At 46.4% G+C, this 26,779-nt stretch overlaps 1 protein-coding gene across 1 annotated transcript in view; it reads left to right on the top strand.

Moving 5' to 3' along the window:
• LOC134392376 (vasoactive intestinal polypeptide receptor 1-like) overlaps positions 1 to 26,779 on the top strand; it is a 48,797-nt gene that overhangs the window by 8,417 nt on the left and 13,601 nt on the right. The window contains exons 2-8 of the mRNA XM_063116701.1: positions 13,777 to 13,876; positions 16,618 to 16,725; positions 17,318 to 17,427; positions 18,094 to 18,191; positions 20,920 to 21,052; positions 23,821 to 23,974; positions 26,264 to 26,324. Of these exons, the coding sequence (XP_062972771.1) occupies positions 13,777 to 13,876; positions 16,618 to 16,725; positions 17,318 to 17,427; positions 18,094 to 18,191; positions 20,920 to 21,052; positions 23,821 to 23,974; positions 26,264 to 26,324 (764 nt within the window). The remainder of the gene's footprint in view (positions 1 to 13,776; positions 13,877 to 16,617; positions 16,726 to 17,317; positions 17,428 to 18,093; positions 18,192 to 20,919; positions 21,053 to 23,820; positions 23,975 to 26,263; positions 26,325 to 26,779) is intronic.

Here is a 26,779-nt window from a genome sequence, read left to right on the forward strand (position 1 = left end):
CACCTTAAGATCAGAAAGAGAGGCCTTCTCATTTGCCCACCCATGTGAGCCATTAGGTGGGTGATCACATGGGAGAGGGCCTTCTCTGGGTGGCCCCACGCCTTTGGGATAAACTCCCATTGCAAGCTTTTAAGAAGGCCTTGCAAACATTTTATTTTACTGTGGCCATCGCATGATGAGTACTGTTATTGCTGCTATTGTCACTGTTGGTTTTGCTGATTTTATTGTTGGCTTTTATTATTTTTAATTGCTATTTTATTATTATTATTATTATTATTATTATTATTATTATTATTATATTTATTTATTTATTTATTTATTTATTTATATAGCACCATCAATGTACATGGTGCTGTACAGAGTAAAGCAGTAAATAGCAAGGCCCTGCCGCAACTGTTTTTATGTATTTTATTGTTGTAAGTCACTTTGAGAGGGCTTCTGTCCTGAAAGGCAGCCATGAGATGTTTTAAACAAATAAAATAAATAAATAAGGTAGACCAGGCTGAAAGAAAGTGATGTGACCTTAAACGTATATTGAACATCATGGTTGTGTAAGGCGGCCTTTTATTTATTTATTTATTTATTTATTTATTACATTTTTATACTGCCCAATAGCCGAAGCTCTCTGGGCGGTTCACAAAAATTAAAAATTCTCCGATCTTGTGCCCTCCAGATGTGTTTATAAATTTATAAATTTTATTTATTTACAATATTTACATACTGCTCCACAGCCTAAGATTTTGGAACAGCGAAGAACAGGTGGGATAACAGAATAAAAAAGCCATATTAAAACAACAACTTTTTTTAAAAAAAAATAAAAAAATAAACACAGTTCTGCTAAAACCCGATTTTTATCTTAGAATCATAGAATAGTAGAGTTTGAAGGGGCTTATAAGGCCATCAAGTCCAACCCCCTGCTCAATGCAGGAATCCACCTTAAAGCATCCCTGCTAGATGGCTGTCCAGCTGCCTCTTGAAGGCCTCCAGTGTGGGAGAGCCCACCACCTCCCTAGGTTATTGGTTCCATTGTCATACTGCTCTAACAGACAGGGAGTTTTTCCTGATGTCCAGCCAGGATCTGGCTTCCTGTAACTTGAGCCCGTTATTCCGTGTGCTGCACTCTGGGATGATGGAGAAGAGGTCACGGCCCTCCTCTGTGTGACAACCTTTCAAGTCCTTGAAGAGTGCTATCATGTCTCCCCTCCGTCTTCTCTTCTCCAGGCTAAACCTGCCCAGTTCTTTCAGTCTCTCCAGAACCCATCATTCCCAGCCCCTCCTATGGCTGATGACCATGCTCTGCCAGGAATGATGGGGGTTGTAGTCCAGCACCTCTGTAGGTCACAAGGTCAGGGAAGGAAACCATTTCTTTTGGCCAAGCTCTTCTACCCCCAAAGCACTCTCTCTTCTTTTCCTTTTCTTGATCTGTCTGCAAAATGTCTCTTGGCATGGGTGGGTGCATTTGAATGCCTGACAGGCACGTCTAATAATCATAATTACTCTTATGCTTAAGCGTGTGAAGCACTTTTGACAGCTATTAGCTTTTAATTGGGAATGACAAAAAGAGTCACAGAACATGTCAAAATATGACATAAAAATATTAGGAGTGACGTTTTCCCCCATCGAGTTAGCGGCCGAGGGTGGAGAGCGGGGATAGATGAGGCATCACGACTTCAGTAGGAGGAAGAAGAAAGAGATCTCGTGGCAACACCCACAGCAGGAGAGGGCTTGAAGACAAAGACCTTGTGGAAATCTAGAAATGGCGGCTATGGTGAAGGGGGAGAAAAGTCACACACAGAGCCCAGTACCAGCAATTGTCAATCTCTCAGAAGGATCCTAATGTCTTAGGTCTGCCCTGAACACTGATGTGATGCCACCTTCTTTTTGCTCTCTTCAAATTCCTCTTCAGACCGCACCTATTCCCAGGTTGGCATTGTGAGTTGGTATCACCAGGCATTTGTTGAGGCCTATGACTCAGTAAGGGGGACATGAACCCCAAAGGTGAGGGCGGCAAAGAGGGTCTACATGCCGCCATTGCCCCTTCCAGGGATGAACAGGCAAAAAGAAAAAGAAAAAAGAGAGACTTCAGTTGTAGTCAAAAACTAGCAATATTCTATAATTTTTATTTGGATCAATTATTAGGGATGGGTGAACAAGCGCCAGGATTAGGGGTGGTGGAGAAATCCGTGACAGATTCAAATGAGTCTGGATTTCTTGTAGTCCAGTCCACAAATTCCATGCTGGACTGGCATCTGCAGATGAAACTGATTTCTCAGATGTGGCTCCCCCCTCGTCACAATTTCCAGTTTCTGAAATGTAATTGTAAGGGGGGCAATATTCTGCTTAGTAGTGTCAGGGGTGTGGGCGGCAAGGCCTCAACGCAGGAACCCCAGGGCCAGGATGGACGGCGTTGGGACTGGCAAACAGAGTCCAGGCAGGGCCGGAGGCAAAAGGCTAGGTCCAGAGGCAAACAGGGTTCGGAGTTTAGAGGCAACGGAGTTCAGGCAGGGCCGGAGGCAAAAAGCAAGGTGCAGAGGCAAGCAGAGTTGGGAGTCCAGAGGCAAACAGAGTTCAGGCAGGGCCGGAGGCAAAAGGCATAGTCAGGAGAAACAGAAGGTCAGGCACGGCAAGGTCCAGGATTCGCAGGTAGTCAGGTACAGGCTGCAGCAGGCAGAGGAGACCATGTTGCTGTGGCAAAGCTGGAGTGGAAATGCCATTCTTATATAGCCCTTTCCTGGCTGCTCCCAGCAGGTCTGCATCAGCCCACCTGTGAGTGCTTGATTATATGAGCCTGGGTCCTGCAACTACTCTGCGGCCGGCAAGGTGCACTGCGGCCACCAGGTGGTGCTGCAGGACAGAACCTGACAACCAGCAGTAACATAGCAAGCTGTCTCTTTGTGTGTGTGTGTATGTAGTTTAGAATGAAGTCTCTTTGTGGACTTCCTATATCCATAAACAGGGCCGGTGCTACCATAGAGGCCACTCAGGTGGCCGCCTAGAGCACCAAGCTCAGAGGGGCGCCAGGCACAGTGCAGCACTCATGCGCGTTGGCTGTGAGCCGGTCCGGCCCGAGGATTCAGCTGGGCCTGGGCGGGCAAGATGGCGCCCCACGCCCGCGCAGTCGAAACAAAGCCAGGGACGCTGGGGTGGGGGTGGGGCGGCTCCACGTTCGGACTTCCGGAATGCGCCTGGAAGAGAGAGAGACACACAGAGAGAGAGAGAGAGAGAGAGAATGTACGGGTGAATGGGGTGCATCCTGGGGTCTTTGAGTGAATGCATGTGTTCATGCGTGTGTTTGTTTGGCATGAGTGATGCTGAGTGCGTGTGCGCGCACGCGTGTGAGTTGGGGAGGGGGATGATTTGGAGGTGATATTCCTATTAAATAATGCATTTTAGACCCATCGACATTCCTTTCCAATTTGTTTGCTATAATTGGCATGGCGTATTTCTTGCACTTTAAAATAAATTTAGCAGTTTCAAGTTTTGTGCTTCTTATTTTTTCCAGGTAACATATGTTCTTAAAAATCAAAGTTGGCGTTTTGGGGGGTGGGGTGGGGGTGAAAGTAGCTCACATTGCCTAGGGCGCAAAATAGTCTGGCACTGGCCCTGTCCATAAAAGGACTTAGAGTTCTTTCGTGGGCATTCCCCTAAGTTTGTCAGCTGCGAGATGGCCTGAGGGTCTTCTTTCAAAGACAGAGAGAAAGGGCTCTTTCCTTGAAAGGCTCTTGGAGACTACTTGCATCTTTCAAGGAAAGACAAAAATGGGAGCAAGCCAAAATGAGTTATGAAGGGATTTTTGGAGAAATTAGGCAAGGTCAAAAAAATGCTGATTTCCCCATCCTTATATAAAAGACTTCTGGGTTTCCAAGGGGACTCACTGACTATCCCAGAGTTTCCTATCTCTGTTTTTCTCCTCTTTGATGTTGCTGCTCTATCCAAGTGAGCAAATAACGGGACGAGCAAGGAAAACTTGATGTACAGTAAATTTCCTCACCATCATCTCGTTTACCTTTTCCAGGTTTCCTCCTCCACCAAACTATAAGGTCATTGACTAGGGTGTTCCCCTGTGCACACATGCACACACACACGCACACACACTTTCATGCTGATGGTATGCCATAAAACATCCAATACTTGCTGGAACTATGCAATCAAACAAGCATTCCTGGGTTCTCAAGAGTCAAAGGCCGTTGCTAGACGAGGCATTAGCCCGGTGTGAGGCCCGGTCTCCCTCCTGTGCATCCAGATGATGCACAGGGGATCCCGGGGTCAGGCTGGGCTAAGTCTTCCCTTGACCCGGGATAACCGGATGCGGTTATGGCCTGGCTTTTCCGCAGCCCCGGCCTGAGGCCGAGGCTGCGGAAGGTCTAGCAGGGTCCGTGGCTTTTCCCGGCTGCTTGCTTACTCACGAGTAGCCGGGAGAAGCCGTGGACTGGGCACAGCGTTCCATAGGAGCGCTGTGCCCATCGGGCCGGGGGGGGGGAATCATGGGGGAGGGGGAGATTGGGGCCGGGGGAAAGAGTGGACCCGGCAGGAGAGGGGGAAGAAGAACGGGGACAGGCATGGCGAGCGGGGGGAGGACGGGCAAGTGAGCGGGCAGGGGGTGGGCACGGGCGAGCGGGCAGGGGGTGGGCATGGCAAGCGGGGACGGGCATGGCGAGCGGGGGGAGGACGGGCGAGCGAGCGGGCAGGGGGGCATCAGACATTGTGGGGGGGAAATCAGGGGCAGGGGGAGCGGGGAACCCTTTATTTATTTTTAAAAAAGGACTTACCTTTCTGTTGGTGCGCTCCTGTGCACATGGCCCTTTAAGATCCCAAAGAAAATGGCTGACGCGAAGGGGCTTCCCCTCACCCCGTCGTGTGTTATGTCTAGAAAAGGGCAGCTAGCGCACGCCGTCACTCCTACTCCCCACCGGATTATCTGGTAGGTCTAGCAAGGCCCAAAGAGAACCCAGAAATCCCACAGAAGACCTTTAATCATCTCATTGCTGGCTGTTTTCCATTCAAAATAACACACCCACACACTAAAGTTACAGGTGCATAGTTATAAGAAGAATTGCACATCTGGCACTCATGGGGTAGAAGAGCATCTGGAAGGGATTGGGGGAAGGCACAAACACAATGAATATGATTAACTTTGTGCATTTTGTAAGTTCTTATTAAAAATGAACTGAAACTGAGTTTGCTCCCATCTGCACAAGCCAAATTTAATAAATATCCCCACCATGGAGAGGATTGTGATGTACCTGCTTGTCGTACAGATGTTGATGAGGAGGAGACTGTCAAAAAAAAGGGGGGGGGGAGAAAGAGATGGCAAACCAAATTCAACATGACCATGATTGAATGTACAGACATTCAAACCCAGACTTTTAAGAACTAAGCACTCCAGGCCCTTGGCCTGGATGGATGAATATGTTAGTTAGGCTGCTCTTACATTCACTATATAAGTTCTTCCCCCCCCCCCCATGAATATGGAGTATTTTGCAAATTTTGGGAAATGCTTCCTGAAACCAAACTGAAATGAAATTCTCACTCATGCCTACAGCCCTTCCTGTCGCAATATGGGGAAGTAGCAGGTCAAAGGGAAAGCTAGGCTGCAACATCACTTCGTTGCTATGTTAGATTTCCAGGAGTTGGGTGCATTCAGTCTCATGAGCCATATCCTGCATTCTCAAGCTGTACAGTTCCAGTTGCTTTTTCTAGGGAGGTCGGCTCTAAGATTCTGTGACCTCGCAAGTCCACACAGCCTCTCAGATTCCCCGTGAGCTTTGTGCAGGGAGCCACAGATGCTCTTTGCTGACATTCTTGTCCAGATTGTTATCTCTTTGCCATTTCTGCCTGTGCACCGGCCAGTCTTATCATAACGGTACAACAGAATTGAATCGCAGCAAAATGCTTGTCGTCACTCTCTTGCCATCTGGGATGGTGATTCGCTCACGTGTGTTTTGCCCTCTGCCAAGCTGCGTAAGCATCTGTCAAGAGAGGGTGAGCTAAATACGACAGCTTTGACGGTGCTCAGCTTCTTCAGATGGCGGGCACACCGCCTCTTCCTCTTCAAAAGGAAGCCAGATTCCAGCTGGACATCAGGAAAAACTTCCTGACTGTTAGAGCAGTACGACAATGGAATCAGTTACTTAGGGAGGTTGTGGGCTCTCCCACACTAGAGGCCTTCAAGAGGCAGCTGGACAACCATCTGCCAGGGATGCTTTAGGGTGGATTCCTGCATTGAGCAGGGGGTTGGACTCGATGGCCTTGTAGGCCCATTCCAACTCTGCTATTCTATTATTCTAGGAAGCCAGATTCCAGCTGGACATAAGGAAAAACTTCCTGACTGTTAGAGCAGTATGACAATGGAATCAGTTACTTAGGGAGGTTGTGGGCTCTCCCACACTAGAGGCCTTCAAGAGGCAGCTGGACAACCATCTGTCAGGGATGCTTTAGGGTGGATTCCTGCATTGAGCAGGGGGTTGGACTCGTTGGCCTTGTAGGCCCCTTCCAACTCTGCTATTCTATGATTCTATGATTCTATGTAGGGATGCTTCTGAATTTCTCCTCCTTTGAATTTTTAAATGGTGTTGTTTCTGAAATTGAACCAATGGGTTACAAATTTTAAGCTTCCCAGTAAAATCAGCAGCTGCTGCAATTCCATAATCCAGGGGTGAGGGATCTTTTTTTTCTGTCAAGAGCCACATTACTTCCTGGAGAACATAAGAACATCAGAAGTGCCCTGCTGGATCAGACCAAGGATCCATCTAATCCAGCACTCTGTTCACACAGTGGCCAACCAGCCATCGGCCAGGGATGAACAAGCAGGATATGGTGCAACAGCACCCTCCCACCCATGTGCATAAAGGCTTACTGCCTCTGATACTGGAAGTAGCACATAGTCATCAGGGCTAGTAGCCATTGATAGCCTTCTCCTCCAGGAATGTACCCAACCCCTTTTAAAGCCATCAAAATTGGTGGCCATCACTACATCATGTGGTAATGGACAGATCTATTGACAGTGATCCCTGCCTTAATTACCTCCCATAGCAACTGCTATGGGTTCTATATGGGATTACTCTTAAGGAGTACTATAGGAATACTTTTGGAGGGACGAAGTTATGACCACTCTTGGGGGTGGGGAAGGCCATTTAGGATCCTGGTTCTCTCTTCAGCAGATGAAAAATCCTCACTGAAAACAAGGTAGACAAGCCCGCTTTTGCATCCTCCTGCAAATTTTGTGCGATGGCTGAACTATCTTTGAACCATGAGAAACGTGATATAGACCTTCCTCCAATGAGAATTTCCAATTTGGGGTAAAGCTCAGAAGAAAGTAGAGGTGCAAGTCATTGGGAAATCTGGCTCACCGGATTTCCACAGCATCCCCCACTCAGCTCGCATTGGGAATCCGAGCTGCAGGTTTCCTCACAAATTTGGGTATTTTTTAAAAAAATGTATAAATAGAAATCTGTGCAAATTGCTGGTGTGGCTGTAATTTGCAAAACTGTGGCTGTAAGTGCAGGTCCGGCCCCCATTCAAAGTGCTGGTATTGACATTCAAAGCCCTAAATGGTTTGGGGCCAGGCTATCTGAAGGAGCGCCTCCTTCCATATGTACCTGCCCAGACCCCAAGGTCATCCTCAGGGGTCCTTCTCTGCGAGCCTCTGCCAAAGGAAGTGAGGCAGGTGGCTACCAGGAGGAAGGCCTTCTCTGCTGTGGCACCCCGGCTTTGGAATGAGCTCCCTAAAGAGGTTCGCCCGGCACATACATTATACTCTTTTAAAAGCCAGGTGAAGATATGTTTATTTTCTCAGCATTTTAACAGTCTAGCAACTTAATTTTAGCTTTGATGTTTTGAAATTGTATTTTAAATCTGTATTAATTTCTGCATTGCTGCTTGATTTTATCCTGGCTGTGTTTTTATATCGTATTTGTTTTTATATTGTTTTTGTGAACCGCCCAGAGAGCTCCGGCTATTGGGAGGTATAGAAATGTAATTAATAAATAAATAATAAATAAATAATAAATTTCATATTATGCTTTTATACTTTTTGTTTTATATTTTGAATGTTTTTATGGTTTGAATTTTTGTAAACCACCCAGAGAGCTTCTGCTATTGGGCGGTATAGAAATGCAATAACTAACTAACTAACTAAATAAAATTTGTAAGTTGTCTAATTACAGCCGAAATTGGCAAAAATTATGGCTGAAATGGGCACATATTACACAGATCATGGTTGCAATTTGTGCAAATTTCTATTTATGGATTTTTTAAAAAACAACAACAACAGAAAATCTGTAAGCTAGCTCAAATCGATGCACAATGAGTTGAGCCAGCTCACGGGAAAACAAGATGAAGTTAGGGGACTGTGCCGATGAAAACTTGGTGAGTTAAACACACAGACACACAGACACACACACACACATGATGGATTTCTCTGACATCCCTAGTGGGAAGTGAAAGGAATTAAGACCGTCTCTCCATTTTGCTCTGTGTGCCTTGCTAGACCTGGTGGAAAATACGGGAGAGAGAAGGGGAGATCTCGCATTATGAATAATGCGAGATCTCGCCCTTATTCAAACGGGAGCCGCGATGAGTGCTGGAGGAGAGCTGTCGCGGCTGCCATTTTTGTTTATTGTTAAAGCGGCAGGACGCAGGAAAGGTAAGTAGTTTTTTTAAAAAATTCTCCTTCCTGCGCCCGCCCGCCAGGCCCCATTCTCCTTCCCACGCCTGGCCCCCATGCCCGCGATGTCTGATCCCCCGCCCACTGTCCCCCTGATGTCCCCTGGGCCGCGATTCCCCCCTGATCTCCCCGGCCTTCATTTCCCTCCCCCCCATGTCCCCACCGTAGCTCTGATGGCAGCAGCACTCTTGTGGAGCAATGCAGACTGTCTGGCGCTTTTCCCGGCTACTCGGGAGTAAATCCAGTAGCTGGGAAAAGCGGCAGACCTGGCTACATGCCTGTGGTCTCGGGCTCAGCCTGAGACTGCAGGAAAAAATGGGCCTGAAGTGGTGCCGGTTACCCTGGGTCCCAAGCGGTTTGAGCCCTGCCTGAGCCCGGGATACCCGGTGTGTCATCTGGACGAACAGGGGTGAGCCCGGGGCTCACACCAGGCTCAAGCCTCATCTAGGAAGGCTCCCAGTTGAGTCTCCCCCCCTTTCCTTAAAATTCACTTTACCTCCAAATTCTACTCAAAATTTCATTTTGAAATTTTATTCTCTCAGTATTTTAACACTAAATTTTAACTTAAATTTAAATTTTACTGTTCTGACTCTGTATTTTAATCTTATATCAATTTCGCTGCGTGGTTTTTATCCTGGTTGTGCTTTTTATACTGTATTTTGTAATTGTGCTTTTAACCTGTTGGTTGTTTTATTATGGTTTTAATTTTTGTGAACCGCCCAGAGAGCTTCGGCTATTCAGCGATATAAAAATGTGATAAATAAATAAATAAATAATAAATACATTTAGACAAAATTCAAGACCAACTATATTAAAAACAACACACACACACACACACACACACCTTCATACCTTATGCATGCATGTATTGATATGAGGTGACTATTATTAACACTCAGCTTTTAAAAAGTAGGCTATATTTAACAGCCAGGACTTTGATCTCCAGTTGATCGGTGCTCTTAGATCTTTGAGCAAGGATGATATTTTTAGGCACGGGCATTAATTAAATGTTCTAATTTTATTTTAATTTGGGGCCATTTCAATCTGATTTGCCAGGCGGAATTAACATAATTATGGCAGATCAAAGCAATCAATATTGAATATGTATGTAAGAGCAACATCTCTCTGAGCCGGAAAGGGGAATCCAGGCGTAGGAGCAATTCCATTGCTGAAGCAGAGCACGGGATGTGGTGTAACTTTGGAAGTGCGACAATCCGGTGGACCACCACTGCTAGGACCAGTGGAGGCTGGTGGCTCTGACGTCAATAGAATGGTGAATCCACTCTGGGTTTCAGTCAGAGCCAGTCAGATCTCTAAAGAAGCTCTCCAAAGTGCAAAGCCAAGACATCTGGAAATCTGCAGGCCAAAACATCTAGAGGGCTACGATTTCATAGAATCATAGAATAGTAGAGTTGGAAGGGGCCTATAAGGCCATCAAGTCCAACCCCCTGCTCAGTGCAGGAACCCACCCTAAAGCATACCTGACAGACGGTTGTCCAGCTGCCTTTTGAAGGCCTCTAGAGTGGGAGAGCCCACAACCTCCCTAGGTAACTGGTTCCATTGTCGTACTGCTCTAACAGTCGGGAAGTTTTTCCTGATGTCCAGCTGGAATCTGGCTTCCTGTAACTTGAGCCCGTTATTCCATGTCCTGCACTCTGGGAGGATCGAGAAGAGTTCCTGGCCCTCCTCTGTGTGACAACCTTTTAAGTGTTTGAAGAGTGCTGTCATGTCTCCCCTCAATCTTCTCTTCTCCAGGCTTAAACATGCCCAGTCCTTTCCATCTCTCTTCATAAAGCCCTGATCATCCTGGTTGCCCTCCTCTGAACACGCTGTTGCTTTTCTGCATCCTTCTTGAATTGTGGATACCCAGCATTGCTGTAAAGTATAAAGAATAGCAGGATTATTAACTCATATGTGTGGCTGAGCTGTTCTGCATGCAAGATCAGGCAATTCAGAACCCCAAAATCTGAGTGCAAGTTCTGATGGGGGAGAGAGAGTTTGTCAGTGTCCTTCATTATACAGTTAGCCTCTACCCTACCCCATCTGGAATGTAGCTCACATCATTGCCTTCACTCTACAGGTAATTGTCAGTGAACACGTACAGCCTCTATGCCAAGCTCAGTATTCAGTAATTCAGGTCCCCATTCATTTTGCATTGCAGCCGTCCATTCAGCCTTGCCATAAGATGCATTGTGCTATTTCAGACAAAAGGAAGTATATATATAAACAGAACTGCTGCATCTTATTTCTGTCTCTAGGTCTTTTGAAAGCCCAGCATAAAAGTATCCCAACAGCAAACAATTCCTTATAATTAGCGTTCTTGAAAAGCATCTTTAGGCAGCGAAAGGAGTGGGTGGGGGAAATGCAATTTGTTTCCTGCTGAAGCACTGAATGTGATCTTTTGAAGTGTAGATTGGATTACCCTTTTTTGAGTAATCATTCTGTTCCCTTTGTTGAGAGCCAGGTATTTGTTTGGTCTGATACTGTGCAAAATTCAGTTTGGTGTGTGTGTGTGCGTGTTTGTATGTATCTCAATATTTTAAAAAAGGAAAAAAAAAAGAAGAAAAGAAAATTATCTACTGCTAGCATAAAGTTGAGAATAAATAACTATCTTTTGTCTGGTTAATGCTGAAGAAAACAAGTTCATAAGAAGAGCCTTGCTGGATCACACAATGGCCAACCAGCTGCCCATGGGAAACCCATCAGCAGAACATAGAATCATAGAATAGCAGAGTTGGAAGGGGCCTACAAGGCCATCGAGTCCAACCCCCTGCTCAATGCAGGAATCCACCCTAAAGCATCCCTGACAGAGGGTTGTCCAGCTGCCTCTTGAAGGCCTCTAGTGTGGGAGAGCCCACAACCTCCCTAGGTAACTGATTCCACCGTCGCACTGCTCTAACAGTCAGGAAGTTTTTCCTGATGCACATGAGTGCATCTGCCCCTGCCCCCTATGTTCAACAACGTCTGGTGTACGTAGGCCTACTGCCTCTGATACTGGAGTTAGCACATAGCCGTCAGGACTAATAGCCATGGATAGCCTTCTCCTCCAGGAATTTATTTAATCCCCTTTTAAAGCCATCCAAATTGGTAACAATCACTACATCTTGTGGAAGTGAGTTCCATAGTTCCATAGTTGCTGCAAGTGTCAGACTGGGGCCGGATCTACACTACTGCTTTAAAGCGTTTTATAACAGTTTTATAGCGCTTTAAAGCAGTAGTGTAGATCCTGCCTGGGTTCACGAGGGCAGAGGACGCCTCTGCATCTGGCCCTCACGGACCCAGTTAGATATGCCTAGCAGTGGTACGGATCTGCTTCTTGGTGCTTGCATGGCTCCCACGAGAGCTTGGCAACAGCCCGCGATTGGTGCAAGAGGAGAAAATGTGTGATTTCCAGAGGGTCCAAAAATTGTGCCTTTCCCCCTCTGTGCTGGTGGCCACCATTAGCATGGGGTGGGGGAATGCAAAATTTTCAGACCCTCTGGAAATCACATTTCCCTCCTCCTGCCCTAATGGGAGCCTTAAAGGCCCTATTGATATGAGAGTAAAGGCTTTCAATCAGTTTACCCAGAAAAGACATCATGGCCTTAGCTAGATGAGGCGTTAGCGCGGTGTGAGGCCCGGTCTCCCTCCTGTGCATCCAGATGACACACTGGGGATTCCGGGGTCAGGCCGGGCTAACGTCTCCCTTAAGCCGGGATAAGCGGATTCGCTTATGGCCCGGCTTTTCCGCAGCCCTGGCCTGAGGCTGGGGCTGCGGAAAGTCTAGCAGGGTCCGTGGCTTTTCCCGGCTGCTCGCGGGTAGCCGGGAGAAGCCACGGACTGGGCACAGAACTCATAGGAGCGCTGTGCCCATTGGGCCGGGGGGGAATCACAGGGGGAGGAGATAGGGGCAGGGGGAAAGGCCAGAACCGGCAGGAGAGAGGGGGGGAAGAAGGACGGGGGACAGGGCATGGACATGGCAGACAGGGGAAGAAGGACGGGGGAACAGGGCATCAGGGAGGGGGGAAGAAGACAGGGGACGGGGCACAGACGTGGCAGACGGGGATGGGGGAAGAAGGATGGGGGACAGGGCATCGGGGAGGGGGGAAGAAGGATAGGGGACAGGGCATCGGGGGGAAGAAAGATGGGGAACAGGGCTTCGGGGAGGGGGGAGGACGGGTGAGCGAGTGAGCGGCCAGGGGGGCCATCAGGCATTGTAGGGGGGAAATCAGGGGCAGGGGCAGCGGGGACCCTATATTTATTTTAAAAAACACTTACCTTCTCTGGTGGTGCGCTCCTGCACACATGGCCCTTTAATTCTAAACAAAAATGGCGGACGCGACGGGGCTTCCCCTTGCCCCATCGCATTTTACGTGTGGAAAAGGGCGACAGCGCGTGCTAGCTGTAGCGCGCCATCGCCCCGACTCCTGGCCGGATTATCTGGTAGGTCTAGCAAGGCCCTAAGCTAACTATCCTGTAATTTCCCAGATCCTCCAAGACTCCTTTTTAAAATAATAATAATAATAATAATAATAATAATAATAATAATAGTGTTACATTGATCTCCTTGCAGTCCTCTAGTACAGAAGCTGATGTTTGGGACACGTTACATATTTTGTTAGAAGATCAGCATTTATTTATTTATTTTGTACTTTAAGCACTAATGAATGGATACCATTTGGGCCCAGTGATTTATTAACTTTCAATTTGTCAATAAGGCTGAGAACTTCATCTTTTGTCGCCACTCTTTGCTTCAGTGTCTCAGACCCCTTTCCTGAAAACATCAGTTCCAGAGGGTCCAAAAATATAGCTTCTTATAGCTTCTATAGTGAAGACAGATGGGATGAATTCATTCATCTTCTCTGCAATCTCCTTATTCTCCTTTAGTCCTCCTTTAACTTCATTGTCAAACAATGGTCCAACTGCCTCGCTCGCTGGTTTCCTGCTTCAATAAAGCATTCTTTAGTATTGGCCTTGATGTTGAGTAAGGCTTGTGTGTCCTTAAAAATATGGTGCAAGAATCAAGCCAGTCCCAGTTCTCATTCTGATTATAATTGCACACAGGGCCCCTGCCCAGGTGTATCTAGTGAATAACCATTGCTTATTTGTCTGTCTCTGTTTTTTCCTGCTAGGTTGCTTCCATCCATCCAGAATGTAAAATATTTCAACAGGTTGTGAAAGATGAGGCTCAATGTTTGGATAAAAATGAATCTGCCATGGTGGATTTTCAAGGTAACACAGATCGGCTCAATTCTTCAAGGGCTACCAGGAGCAAATAGCCCATTTTTCATTTGACGAAATAGATTTTGGGATGCAAATGTGTGGATTGGACTAGTTCAGTCTTCATTATTTTGATTTATTTAGTATTCCCTTATTTATTTATTTATTTATTTATTTATTTATTTAATTACATTTATATACCATCCCACAGCCGAAGTTCTCTGGGCGGTTCACAAAAGCTAAAAACAGTAAACATTAAAAGTATACAAAATTTAAAAACCATCAGAGACTTAAAAGCAACAGTATAAAAACGGCAGCATCCATTTAAAACAACCTTGAATGCCCTCAATTCCCAAATCATATTCAGATGCAATTGACTTTGAGGAGCCCACAATTTGGACATCTCGGAATCAGCCCAATTCATTTTGGGATTCAGCCAAATTCAAAGCATGCCTGTAGTTAGGGTGACCATATGTAGTTAGGGTGACCATAGAGCTTCGGCTATTGGGCGGTATAAAAATGTAATAAATAAATAAATAAATAAATAAATAAATATGAAAAGGAGGACAGAGCTCCTGTATCTAACAGTTGTATTGAAAAGGGGATTTCAGCAGGTGTCATCTGTATATATGGGGAACCTGGTGAAATTCCCTCTTCATCAAAACAGTTAAAGCTGCAGGAGCTATACTAGAGTGACCAGATTTAAAAGAGGGCAGGGCACCTGCAGCTTTAACTGTTGTGATGAAGAGTGAATTTCACCAGGTTCCCCATATATACAAATGACACCTGCTGAAATTTCCTTTTCTATGCAACTGTTAAATATATAGGAGCCCTGTCCTCCTTTTCATATGGTCACCCTACTGTAGTATTTCACTTCTATTTATACTTCACCTTCAGTGCCCATGGTGCCTTATAGAGTTACATGACTAGGAAGGTCCCTGCCCCAAGAAGCATACAACTGAAGACAATAGCAGAATCAGCAAGGAGGAGTATCAGACCAAGGGAAGGGGTGAAGAGGCATCTGGATGGCTATTGCAGCCCCTGGGGTAGGGTGACCCTATGAAAAGGAGGACAGGGCTCCTGTATCTTTAACAGTTGTATAGACAAGGGAATTTCACCAGGTGTCATTTGTATATATGGGGAACCTGGTGAAATTTCCTCTTCATCACAACAGTCAAAGCTGCAGGTGCCCTGCCCTCTTTTAAATCTGGTCACTCTGGTATAGCTCCTGCAGCTTTAAGTGTTGTGATGAAGAGGGAATTTCACCAGGTTCTCCATATATACAGATGACACCTGCTGAAATTAACTGTTAAAGATACAGGAGCCCTGTCCTCCTTTTCATATGGTCACCCTACCCTGTGCGAACTAGGATATGGAACAAAGTGGGTCTATGGTCTGATTCAGCAGGGTCCTCCATCTCTCTGTCTAGGAAAAAAAGTGTATTCTAGGAAGCCCTGTCTTACCCACTCCAGATAATCAGGCTGAGTAGGGATGCATGAATTCGATTAAATCCATTTCATCTGTGTTTTGTGGATTGCCAGGAGTCCTTTGTTCCATCATGCTCCCATTGAATAGGGTGACCCTATGAAAAGGAGGACAGGGCTCCTGTATCTTTAACAGTTTTATAGACAAGGGAATTTCACCAGGTGTCATTTGTATATATCGAGAACCTGATGAAATTCCCTCTTCGTCACAACAGTTAAAGGTGCAGGAGCTATACTACAGTGACCAGATTTAAAAGAGGGCAGGGCACCTGCAGCTTTATCTGTTGTGATGAAGAGGGGATTTCACCAGGTTCTCCATATATACAAATGACACCTGCTGAAATTCCCTTTTCAATACAACTGTTAAAGATACAGGAGCCCTGTCCAACTTTTCATAAGGTCACCCTAACTCCTCTTTGTGAGTCTACCCTGAAACAATTAAATTGGGCACCTTTCTCCAAAAATCCTAACCAGTTTGTCCCATGTTTACTCATTTCATTTCATTTATTGCATTTTTATACCGCCTAATAGCCAAAGCTCTCTGGGCGGTTTACAAAAATTAAAAACTACAACAATATTTAACAATGTACAAACAATGTGCATTTGTACAATGTACAATATTTAACAATGTACATTGTGACAATGAACAATGTCACTATAATATTTAAAATATACTAAATACATATGTACTGCAAAACAAACCAGATAAGGGGGAGAAAAGCCTTCAGCTCCAGCCTTGCTTTAAAGTCTCCAGGTTGGGGGGGGGGTAGGGGAGCACGTGGAATAGCTCACCCTTGATGGTCCAACGTTTCTCCCCCAGAAGCAGCACCTCCTAGCCTTCAGCTCCAGCCTTGCTTTAAAGTCTCCAAGTGTGGGGGGGAGGGGAGCAGGTGGAATAGCTCACCCTTGATGGTCCAACGTTTCTCCCCCAGAAGCAGCACCTCCCAGCCTTCAGCTCCAGCCTTGCTTTAATGTCTCCAGGTTGGGGGGGGGTAGGGGAGCACGTGGAATAGCTCACCCTTGATGGTCCAACGTTTCTCCCCCAGAAGCAGCACCTCCTAGCCTTCAGCTCCAGCCTTGCTTTAAAGTCTCCAAGTGTGGGGGGAGGGGAGCAGGTGGAATAGCTCACCCTTGATGATCCAGTATTTCTCCCACAGAAGCAGCACCATGGAATCTAGCCCCAGAACCCCTTCTGCCGGACCCCCTGAAGTCACTTTTCATGACCTTAGAGTGTAAAAGTCTTCAACTTCACATTTAGTTTCTCCTCAGGATGCGCAGGGATTTGGGACGGACTGAGTTGCTGGCCAAAAGCCACGTTTGGCGAGGTGGTGACGCTCCCGTGCCCAGGATTTTTTGAAGAAATCACCAACATACATGGCAAGAAATGTTGTCTTTCATGTTTCCCATTGCCACCATCGCCCACACACCTTTATACCTCTTTTTCAGGGCCTGAATGGGTCAGAGGCAAAGGGTGTAGTCTGGACAAACTGGGAGTCAAGTTCTAGACCAGGCAGAGGAGGATTGAAAGAGGTACAGGTGGATGGCATGGCTGAAGACAGGCGTGTTTAAGAATTGGTGGAGAGAAGGACTACATTGCATCATCTCTTGCAGATGTATTAGGGAGTTAAGTCTTGGAGAGTTCTGATACAAGGCTAGCTAGGTCCCTATTTGTTCCCCTAGTCACCTGATAGCTTCTGGGTTGACTGGTTGCAGTTTCTCTTCCAACTTCTCTCAGGGAGGGGGCGCTGCGGTCCACAACATCTCAGGCCCACCAGTTTCTCATCTTCTACGCTATTCCTGTGGAACAGAGCATAAGGCCCCTGGGTCCCCCGTTACCAGGTTCCGGGATTCCTACTTGCACCTTACATGCCCAAAATATGGCAATGTCAACTCACCAAAGACATAGGAAATGTTGATTTCTAGTTTCTCAGCCATGCCGATTGCTTCACGCTGACCTTATTTTCCACAGGGTTCCTGCACAGAAATTGCACACCAGGCCTTTACTGGTCAGACCCATTCCCACCGTATTCAGTTGCCTGTGGGTTTGAAGACAGTTTAACTAAAGGACCAGAAGATCAGGTCAGTCGGGACAACGTCTGCGCTGCATATTCTCCCATTTCAGCCCAAATAGTGGTTTCGGTGGGGTACAAATAGTTGCCTAAAATGCATTTCCTCCAACATGTAATGTCTATATCCTCCTATCCTTCAGTCCTGTTGGGATCCACTGTTTCTACAGCGGTTCTGTGCCATGTTTTTTTTTAAAAAAAAAATCCTGGATCTGTTTATTTTAGGTTGTATGAGAAATGAATTTTTGCTTGCAAAATATGTGAGCGTCAGGTTGAAACAAGGCAGTCTTACGCCACCATGTGTGGTTACACAATTTTCTTTTTAAAGGTAAAGCGGGGAGGGGAAAAGAAAGAATGAAAAGGAAAGAGTGAAAAACCTTCTGCCAGGATTACGGGGCATGCTCAGATGTCTTTTGCAATATAATCATAATTTTTTAAAACTCATACGTCCTTATAAGTGAATCGATAAACTGCCCACCACTTACCTGGAAATCTGAAAATGAACAGGCGTGTTTGCTTTATCGGTAATGAAATGGCAAAAAAAATGCTACTTCTTTGTCTTCTACAACTTGCTATCCTTTCCCTTCTCCGTGGTTACCAAGGGAAACCAGGCCATAATTCCGAGAGCTGACTTGTCCCCATGTGCCTTTATTTATGAATCTTTTCTCTTCTCCCACAGAAATCATACTATTCAGCATTCTGGCACATCTACACCGCGGGCTATGCGACATCTCTGGCATCGCTCATTACAGCACTCCTAATCTTCTCCTTCTTCCGGTAAATTGTGACGATGGCCATAGATAGACGGGGCTTTATCCCGGGGTGATCCACGTGATGCACAGGGGATCCCGGGATCAGGGAGGGATGATCCCTCCCTTGCCCCTGGATTTATTTATTTATTTATTTATTTATTACATTTTTATACCGCCCAACAGCCGAAGCTCTCTGGGCGGTTCACAAAAATTAAAACCGTAATAAAACAACCGACAGGTTAAAAGCCCAAATACAAAATACGGTATAAAAAGCACAACCAGGATAAAACCACGCAGCATAATTGATATAAGATTAAAATACAGAGTTAGAACAGTAAAATTTAAATTTAAGTTAAAGTTAAGTGTTTAAATACTGAGAGAATAAAAAGGTCTTCAGTTGGCGATGAAAAGAGTACAGTGTAGGCGCCAGGCAGACCTCTCTGGGGAGCTCATTCCACAACCGGGGTGCCACAGTGGAGAAAGCCCTCCCCTTTGGCCCTGGTTTTTCCATGGTCCCAGGCTGAGCCTGAGACCACGGAATATGTGGCCGGGAGCTGTGGGTTGACCCGGCTCTGCTGCGCCCATCAGGGGTAGGGTGGGGAGAGCGGGGAAAGTGATTTAAATTTTTAAAAGTACTTATCTTTTGCACATGAGAGTTCGTGCTCTGCTGGTCCGTTAAGAAAAGGAAAAAATGGCGGGTGCGACGCCTCTCCTTCAGAAGTCGTCACGCACCGCATGTAAACAGAGGAGGAATCTCGCGTTAAACAAAACGCGAGATCTTCCCTCCTCCATCGTGGGATAGCAGGTAGGTCTAGCTAGGACCTCAGCTTCTGCCACCTCACCCTGTCCTTGTTGGAACCCTGCTGGCGAGCTCCCCCTGTTCACATCAGAGTGTGAGCCACCCAGGGGTCCACAGGTGCTGATTGAGCCACCACCAACTTACCCAATGAGTCACCATTTTGCGTATAGTGGTGGTCAGAGGCGGCATGATGGGAACTGAGAGGGAAGCGCTACCCTTTCATCTCCCATTGTGCTGTCTCTGCCGCTGCCAAGCAACTGTGCCTCCTTCTGCTGGTACCAGAGAGAGAGAGAGCACCAGCAGAGGGAGGCGTGGTTGCTCAAGCTCATTCTTGTCCATAAATGTCCCATTTGTGCAAACGGCGGCCTTTAAGGGCGATGTACGCAACATTACAGGCAGCCATGCCTACAATGTTGTTTATATCACCCTTTTAAGGTGATGGGACAGTTATGGGCGAAAGCAAGTGTCGTGTTTCTCAGAACACTCCTGCCTTCGATGGGAGGCAAATAACGAGGCTTGCTAAGTAATCTATAAAGTTTTTATTAAGCAACAAACGTCTCTTCTACCTGAATGGAGTCTAACTTCTTGGAAACGTCCCCCTAGGCAAAACTATGCAAACTAAGCAAGACAAATGTCCGTTCAAGAAGAATAGGAAGCCACTTCCCAAACGCCCGTAAGTTCAGAGCACCTGGCACGGAGGCAGGTTCTGGCGTAATCGAACTGACTTTCTCATGCCTTCCTTCCGCCCCGTGCGTTTGAGCTTCTGGCAGACCCTAGCATCAGCTAGCTTGTTGGGACGCTCACCTCCGGAAGAAACCTCACTTCTCATTGAGTGTGTAGGATTTGGCTTTGAGGCGATAAGCTCTGGAGGGGGCTGACTGCCAGCTGGGGAATCGCCCATGAGAGCTTCCTCCCCCACTGGTTACAGGCTGGCTGGTGTCTGGCGCTGCGCCTTCTAGTTCTGAATCTGATTGATTATTTGAAACATCTTCTCCCGAAACAAGGGCATTAGGGTTAGACATGACAGCAAAATATCTTGCGGAGGGAGCAGGAACTGGCACGATGGCCTGGCCTGGCACGTTCAAGTCAGGCAAGTGTTGGGATCTATGGACTGGTCCCCAGGAGGCTGAGCTAGTGATTTCTCACAGGGTTTTCAGCCTCAACCAGATGCCTGCACTATTCCTAAACCACACATGACGATACCATCCCTATCCAAGGATACTCACATCATTCATGTTTTGCAAATTGCTGTCGTAATTTCTACAAATTACCCAAACTATGCCCGTAATTTACGCAAATTCCTCAAATTTGTGCAAATCTTGCTTGTAATTTACAAAAATCTCTCTTTCCACAAATTACAGTGACACAAATGAAATATATGCAAAACGTTTCCCAGGTTCGGGGAAAACCCGCAGCTCAGCTTGCAAATGCAGGTTGTGCTTTTATATTGTATTTTATATCATGTTTTTTATACTGGTTCCTTTATACTTCGAATGGTTTTAATTTTTGTGAACCGCCCAGAGAGCTTCAGCTATTGGGTGGTATAAAAATGCAATAAATAAAATAAATAAATAAATAATAAAATAAATGCAGGCCAAGTTGAGCATGACACGGACCTCCTGCGAGCCACAAAAGGATCAGTTTATCCAGTGACAGACATCCATAATTTTAAGTTGCACTCTAAGGCTTTAGCTAGACCTAAGGTTTATCCCGGGATTGTCCCGGGGTCAACCCTGTTCATCTAAATGACACACAGGGTATCCCGGGAGCAGGCAGGGATGACCCCAGGACAATCCCGGGATAAACCTTAGGTCTAGCCAAGGCCTAAGAATCTTTGCTTGTCCTCATCAAATAGAGGTCACTTGAGGCACAAGAAATGCCTAAGGCCAGAATCTAGCTCAACTAGGTTATGTCAGTTTGCAAAACAATATTTTATTTTTCTACTCCCATTCAGGAAGTTTCACTGTACACGGAATTACATCCACATGCATTTGTTTATCTCGTTCATCCTGCGGGCGGCTGCCGTTTTCACCAAAGATGCCATCTTGTTCTCAGATGACAGCATGGACCACTGCTTGATGTCAACAGTATGCATCTTACCTGATCTGAATATGATTTTATACTAAGGGAGAGGCGAAGGACCTCAGGCCCATGAGCCAAATACAGCCTGCCTTGGGTCGCAGTCTGGAACCTCCTGGGTTCCCCAGGTGGTAGGCCTCCTTATTTTATTCATTTATTTATTTCATTTCTAAATATCTAGTGTTCCCTGGGTGGAGGACAAGCAGTTAAAAACTAACAAACCTAAAAATGCCATTTTAAAACCAAGTTAAAAATATAAGATTCAACGGAAATATTGGAAAGAATAAAATGGAACATAACATGTACAAAATTATGCATGGTATGGAGAGTGCGGAGAGGGAGACATTTTTCTCCCTCTCTCAAAATAGTAGAACCCAGTGGGGTCATCCCATGAAGCTGATGGGTGGGAGATCCAGGACAAATTAAAGGAAGTTTTTCTTCACACAGCACATAGTTAAATTATGGGACTCTCTACCACAAGATGTAGTGATGGCCACCAATTTGGATGGCTTTAAAAGGGGGTTGGATAAATTCCCGGAGGCGAAGGCTATCCATGGCTACTAGCTCTGATAGTTGTGTGCTATCTCCAGTATTCGAGGCAGTAAGCCTGTGTGCACCAGTTGCTGGGGAACATGGGTGGGAGGGTGCTGTTGCACCATGTCCTGCTTTGTTGGTTCCTGGCCAATGGCTCATTGATCACTGTGTGAACAGAGTGCTGGACTAGAGGGACCTTTCATCTGATCCAGCATGGGACTTCTTATGTTCTTATGTGATTGATGAAAACAACCATAATAACCAGAAGTGGTTCTCTAAAAGAGGAAAGAAGGGTCTTTGCCTAGCATTGAAAAGCTAACAATGTAGGTGCCGGGTGAACGTCTTTGGGGAGTTTATTTTATTTTATTATTTTTATTATTGCATTTATATCCTGCCTTTTTTTCCTCCAAGGAACACAAGGCGGCGTACATAATCCTCCTCCTCTCAAATTTACCCTCACAACAACAACCCTGTGAGGTAGGTTGGGCTGAGAGTCTGTGACTGGCCCAAAGTCACCCAGTGGGTTTCCATGGCCGAGTGGGGACTAGAACCTGGATCTCCCAACTCCCAGTCCCACAGTCTAGCCACTACACCACACTGGCTCTCCATTCCATAAGTGGGGGTGCCATCACTGAGAAGGCCCTTTCTCTTGCAGCCACTCACCAAGCTTCCTTTGGTGGGGGCACCCAGAGGAAGGACTCTGAAGATGACCTAAGAGTCTGAGCAGGTACATGAGCAGGGATGAGACTTGCCTTTAGACACTCTGGTGCCAAGCCATTTAGGGCTTTCAAGGTGAATACCAATATTTTGAATTGGGCTCAGAAATGAACTGGAAGAAGCCATTGTCATCACATGGTTGGATCGGCCGGTGCCATTTAGTAACCTAGCAGCTCTATATTGAACTAACTGAAGTTTCTGAACCATCTCAGCATGTTGCAGAAATTCCCCTGGCCTGACTCCTCTTTCCTGTGATCGCCAGTTGCTTTTGCACAGTTTACCCCCATCGCAAAAGGCTGAAAGTCCTCAAGGCTTTGTTGAGTTATGGCTTTAGAAGCTGTTTAGTGATTGCACAGACTGGGTTTCTGGCACATAACCTTTTGTGTTAAGTCTCTGTCTGGGCCCTACAGAGACTAGCAGAGATTACAGCGGTTCTCAGCCAAATCAGCAAAGACGTGAATTAAGACAGAGATTTATATAGGTTCAAATAAACCTTTTTACTGGCAAATAAATATATAATTTAGTTATGGCATTACAGATACAAATACTTACAAACGGTCAGTCAATACAGCTCACATGAGGGACATGGAAGTTATACAGGCACATGAAAATACATTTACTTTTATAGGCAACCTGTACAATGATGCAGCTCCTTGCAACCCTTAATTGAAGACAATCAGTTAGACAATTATTCAATTATGACACTCAATGTCCAGGTGTAGAGTTGACCTTTAAGTTTCTGCTGAGTCTTCTGTTCCTCCAGATCCTCAGCAATTAACAAATCAATGGAAAACATAACCAGGATCCATTCCAGGATCCAACAGGCTTATCATAGAATCACAGAATAGCAGAGTCGGAAGGGGCCAATAAGGCCATCTCTGATAGATGGCTGTCCAGCTGTGTCTTGAATCCCTCTAGGGTGGGAGAGCCCACCACCTCTCCAGGTCATTGGTTCCATTGTCGTACTGCTCTAACAGTCAGGAAGTTTTTCCTGATGTCCAGCCAGAATCCAGCTTCCTGTCACTTGAGCCCGTTATTCCGTGCTTAGTTATTGATTATTTTGTTAGTGGTTGGGGGAAGGGAGTGGGATTATGGGAAGGTTGTGTGGCCATCTTGGAAACCCTGGAGAAACAGAGTGGGACCCCAGGAGCTGTGGCCTCCAGGCCTGAGGTCCAACTGGATGTCAGAAATTCATCAGGTATAGTTTTCCGAAGAAAGATGAGACTCGGGGCATGTCTCCACCAGCGCTATATCCTGGGGTCGTTCCTGTGCATCCAAATGCCACACAGGGGATCCTGAGAGCAGGCAGGGATGATCCCTCCATTTTCCTGGGATAACCCTTAGGTGTAGAAAGGGCCTAGGAAAGCTTGACCTGATGAATTTCTGGCTGTCATGCACTTATGAAAGTTACAGTAGCCCTCCCAGAAGAAGAAAGTGAAAAGGTGTGAGAGCGGGTTTGAATGCTTGGTTTGGGTAGGATCTCCTTGTCTGAAGCTAACCGTGCTGTTGGGTGTGCATTGTGTAGGTGACGTGCAAGGCTGCGGTGGCCTTCTTCCAGTTCAGCATTTTAGCCAACTTCTTCTGGCTGCTGGTGGAGGGCATGTACCTGCAAACCTTGCTGGTGCTGACCTTTGTACCTGACAAACAGTACGCTTGGAGGTTCATCCTGATCGGCTGGGGTGAGTAGACTGCTTTGGCTTTTGCCTCCCATCAAGTGGAATTCGACTCCAATGTCCACCACCACAAAATCAGTTGGTGTCCTTGGTGTGTGCACATTAAACAAACAAACCCTTTTCTTATTGGGCTCACTGGCTGGAGTTACCTGGAGCTTTCTTCTCTGTATCCAATCTGCTGTTGACCTCACTTGGGGACTGATTTGATTTGATTTATTACATTTCTATACCGCCCTATAGCCCAAGCTCTCTGGGTGGTTTACAGAAGTTATAAACAGTGAACATTAAAAAGTATACAAAATTTAAAACCAACAAAAACATAAACAGTATAAAAACAACAGTATCCATTTAAAAAACAACGGTTCTGGGGTCCGTAACTTAGCGTTGTTAAATGCTGTTAAATGCTTGGGAGAAGAGAAAAGTCTTGACCTGGCACTGAAAAGATAACAATGTTGGCGCCAGGCGAGCCTCATCGGGGTGATCATTCCATAATTGGGGGGCCACCATTGAAAAGGCCCTCTCCCTTGTTGCCATCCTCTGAGCTTCCCTCGGAGTAGGCACTCGGAGGAGGACCTTAGATGTTGAGTGCAGTGTACGGGTAGGTTCATGTCGGGAGAGGCGTTCCATCAAGTATTGTGGTCCTAAGCCGTGTCACTCAATCAGTGGAAACTTAGGCCATAGCTAGACCTAAGGTTTATCCCTGTATTGTCCAGGGGTCAAACCTGTTCATCTAGGTGACACACAGGGGATCCAGTGCTCAGGCAGGGGCGAACTCTGGATGATCCCAGGATAAACCTTAGGTCTAGCTGTGGCCTTAGTTGCTTAAGTGCGTGAGTTTTTGTTGATTAATTGAATGCGCTCTATGATTTGTTTCATAACAAATGAAAATGGAATGAAATAGGAACAGTTTAATCCAATCTTCCCCCATTTTTTTATGAAACAAATGAAAGGTATAATCAGCAGGTATGAATGGGAGTAAGGGCCTTGCTAGACGAGGCGTTAGCGTGCTGTGAGGCCTGGTTTCCCTGCTGTGCGTCCAGATGATGCACAGGGGAATCCGGGCCCAGGCTGCGCTGAGACCTCCCTTAACGCGCCATAAGCGAATTCGCTTATGGCGCGCCTTTTCCACAGCCCCGGCCTGAGGCCAGGGCTGCGGAACGTCTAGCAAGGTCCGTGGATTTTTGCGGCTACTTGCTTACTCGCGAGTAGCCGGGAAAAGTCACGGACTGGGCACAGTGCTCATACGAGCGCTGTGCCCATCGGCCCGGGGGGGGATCCCGGGGGGGAAGAGAGGGGCAGGGGGAAGGCTGGACCCGGCAAGAGGGTGGGGAGAGCAGGCATCAGGGATGGCAAGGGGGGAGGGCAGGTGAGAGAGAGAGCGGTGGAGTCTTCGGGCTGCACGTGGCCCCTTTAAACTTTTTTTAAAAAATGGCGGATGCTGCAGGGATCCCGACGTCCCTGCGCGTCTCGCGTCTGGAAGCCGGGGCAGCGCATGCTAATGTCAGCGTGCCATCGCCCCGCCTCCAGGCCGGCTCAGCCGGCCTGGTCTAGCAAGGCCCTAATTTTCATTGTCCAATTCGTAACCACTGATCGGGGTTTTTTCCTACCATTTCTGATTGCGTACATTTCAAAGACGACCGCGATTATGCAGAGCTGCATCATGTTGCCTTAATGTACAAGTGGGATGTTTGAGAATGTCATTTTTGTTCACAAAACTTGCAATCTCACCCCATTTGAAGCTCCGATTGTGGGCATAAGCTTGCACCTACTGGAATTATTCTCTAATGGTTGAACACATGTTTGCATGCATCTTGTTCCTGATTCCCAGTTTGATTTGCACAAATTTCCTATTTCACCCAAGCTTCCTCTGTAGTCTGAATCAGACTCACTTTAGCCTATGGAGGAAAGTTGTGCAAATTACGAAAACTGCGCAAATTTGAGGAAACTTGCACAAATCTTCCATTCAAACGCTGACCAATTTACACACCTTTCCAATTCACGCGGAGCAAGCACCAATAACAAATGCGAACGGGAATCAGACACAAGGCAAGTAGTGAGGCAATGTTCAGAGAATTCTAGTGATCTTGGACATTGTTCACTTGTCCTATTTCCACTAGTGCAAGGCCACTATTGGAAGCAAACCGTTGAATGAAACGCATGTCAATGCCACAAATGAAGAGCCAAACAATGAAAATGGATGGAATTCCAAAAAAGGAGAAATAAATCTAGCATATCTCTGCGTTCGGCTGTATGTTTTCTTTGGTCTTTTGTTCAGTCTTTTGTCCTTTGCCTCAGGAGCACCAGCGACTGTAACATTGACGTGGGTCCTGACCAGGCTGTACAAGCAGAATACTGGGTGATTTTCATTATTACACGTTCACAATATGATTACGAAAAGAAAAGGGTTTCAATCAGACTCACAACACTATTCTTTTAATGAAAAAGAAGGCCTCTGCCAGGGATGCTTTAAGGTGGATTCCTGCTTGGAGCAGGGGGTTGGACTCGATGGCCTTAGAGGCCCCTTCCAACTCTACTGTTCTATGATTCTATGAGTACATTGTTTAAGGGTTTAAGTCTACAATTGTAGTCTATGGATGGGGAAAGACCATTGCTTAGTTGTAGGGGATGTGTTTTGCATGTGGGAGGTGGCAGGTCAATTCTTGATGCCCCCCCCCCCAGCAAACACAAGATTGTCCCGCCTGGCTGTCTATCTGGTGTCAAAAACATGTGGATAGACGTTTTCTCCTGCAGGAAATGGTATCCTGAGTCTCAGGCCTTAGCTAGATGTGGCTTTACCCAGGGCGACCCCCG

The sequence above is a fragment of the Elgaria multicarinata genome, chromosome 1, assembly GCF_023053635.1.
Source record: "Elgaria multicarinata webbii isolate HBS135686 ecotype San Diego chromosome 1, rElgMul1.1.pri, whole genome shotgun sequence".
Lineage (NCBI taxonomy): Eukaryota > Metazoa > Chordata > Lepidosauria > Squamata > Anguidae > Elgaria > Elgaria multicarinata.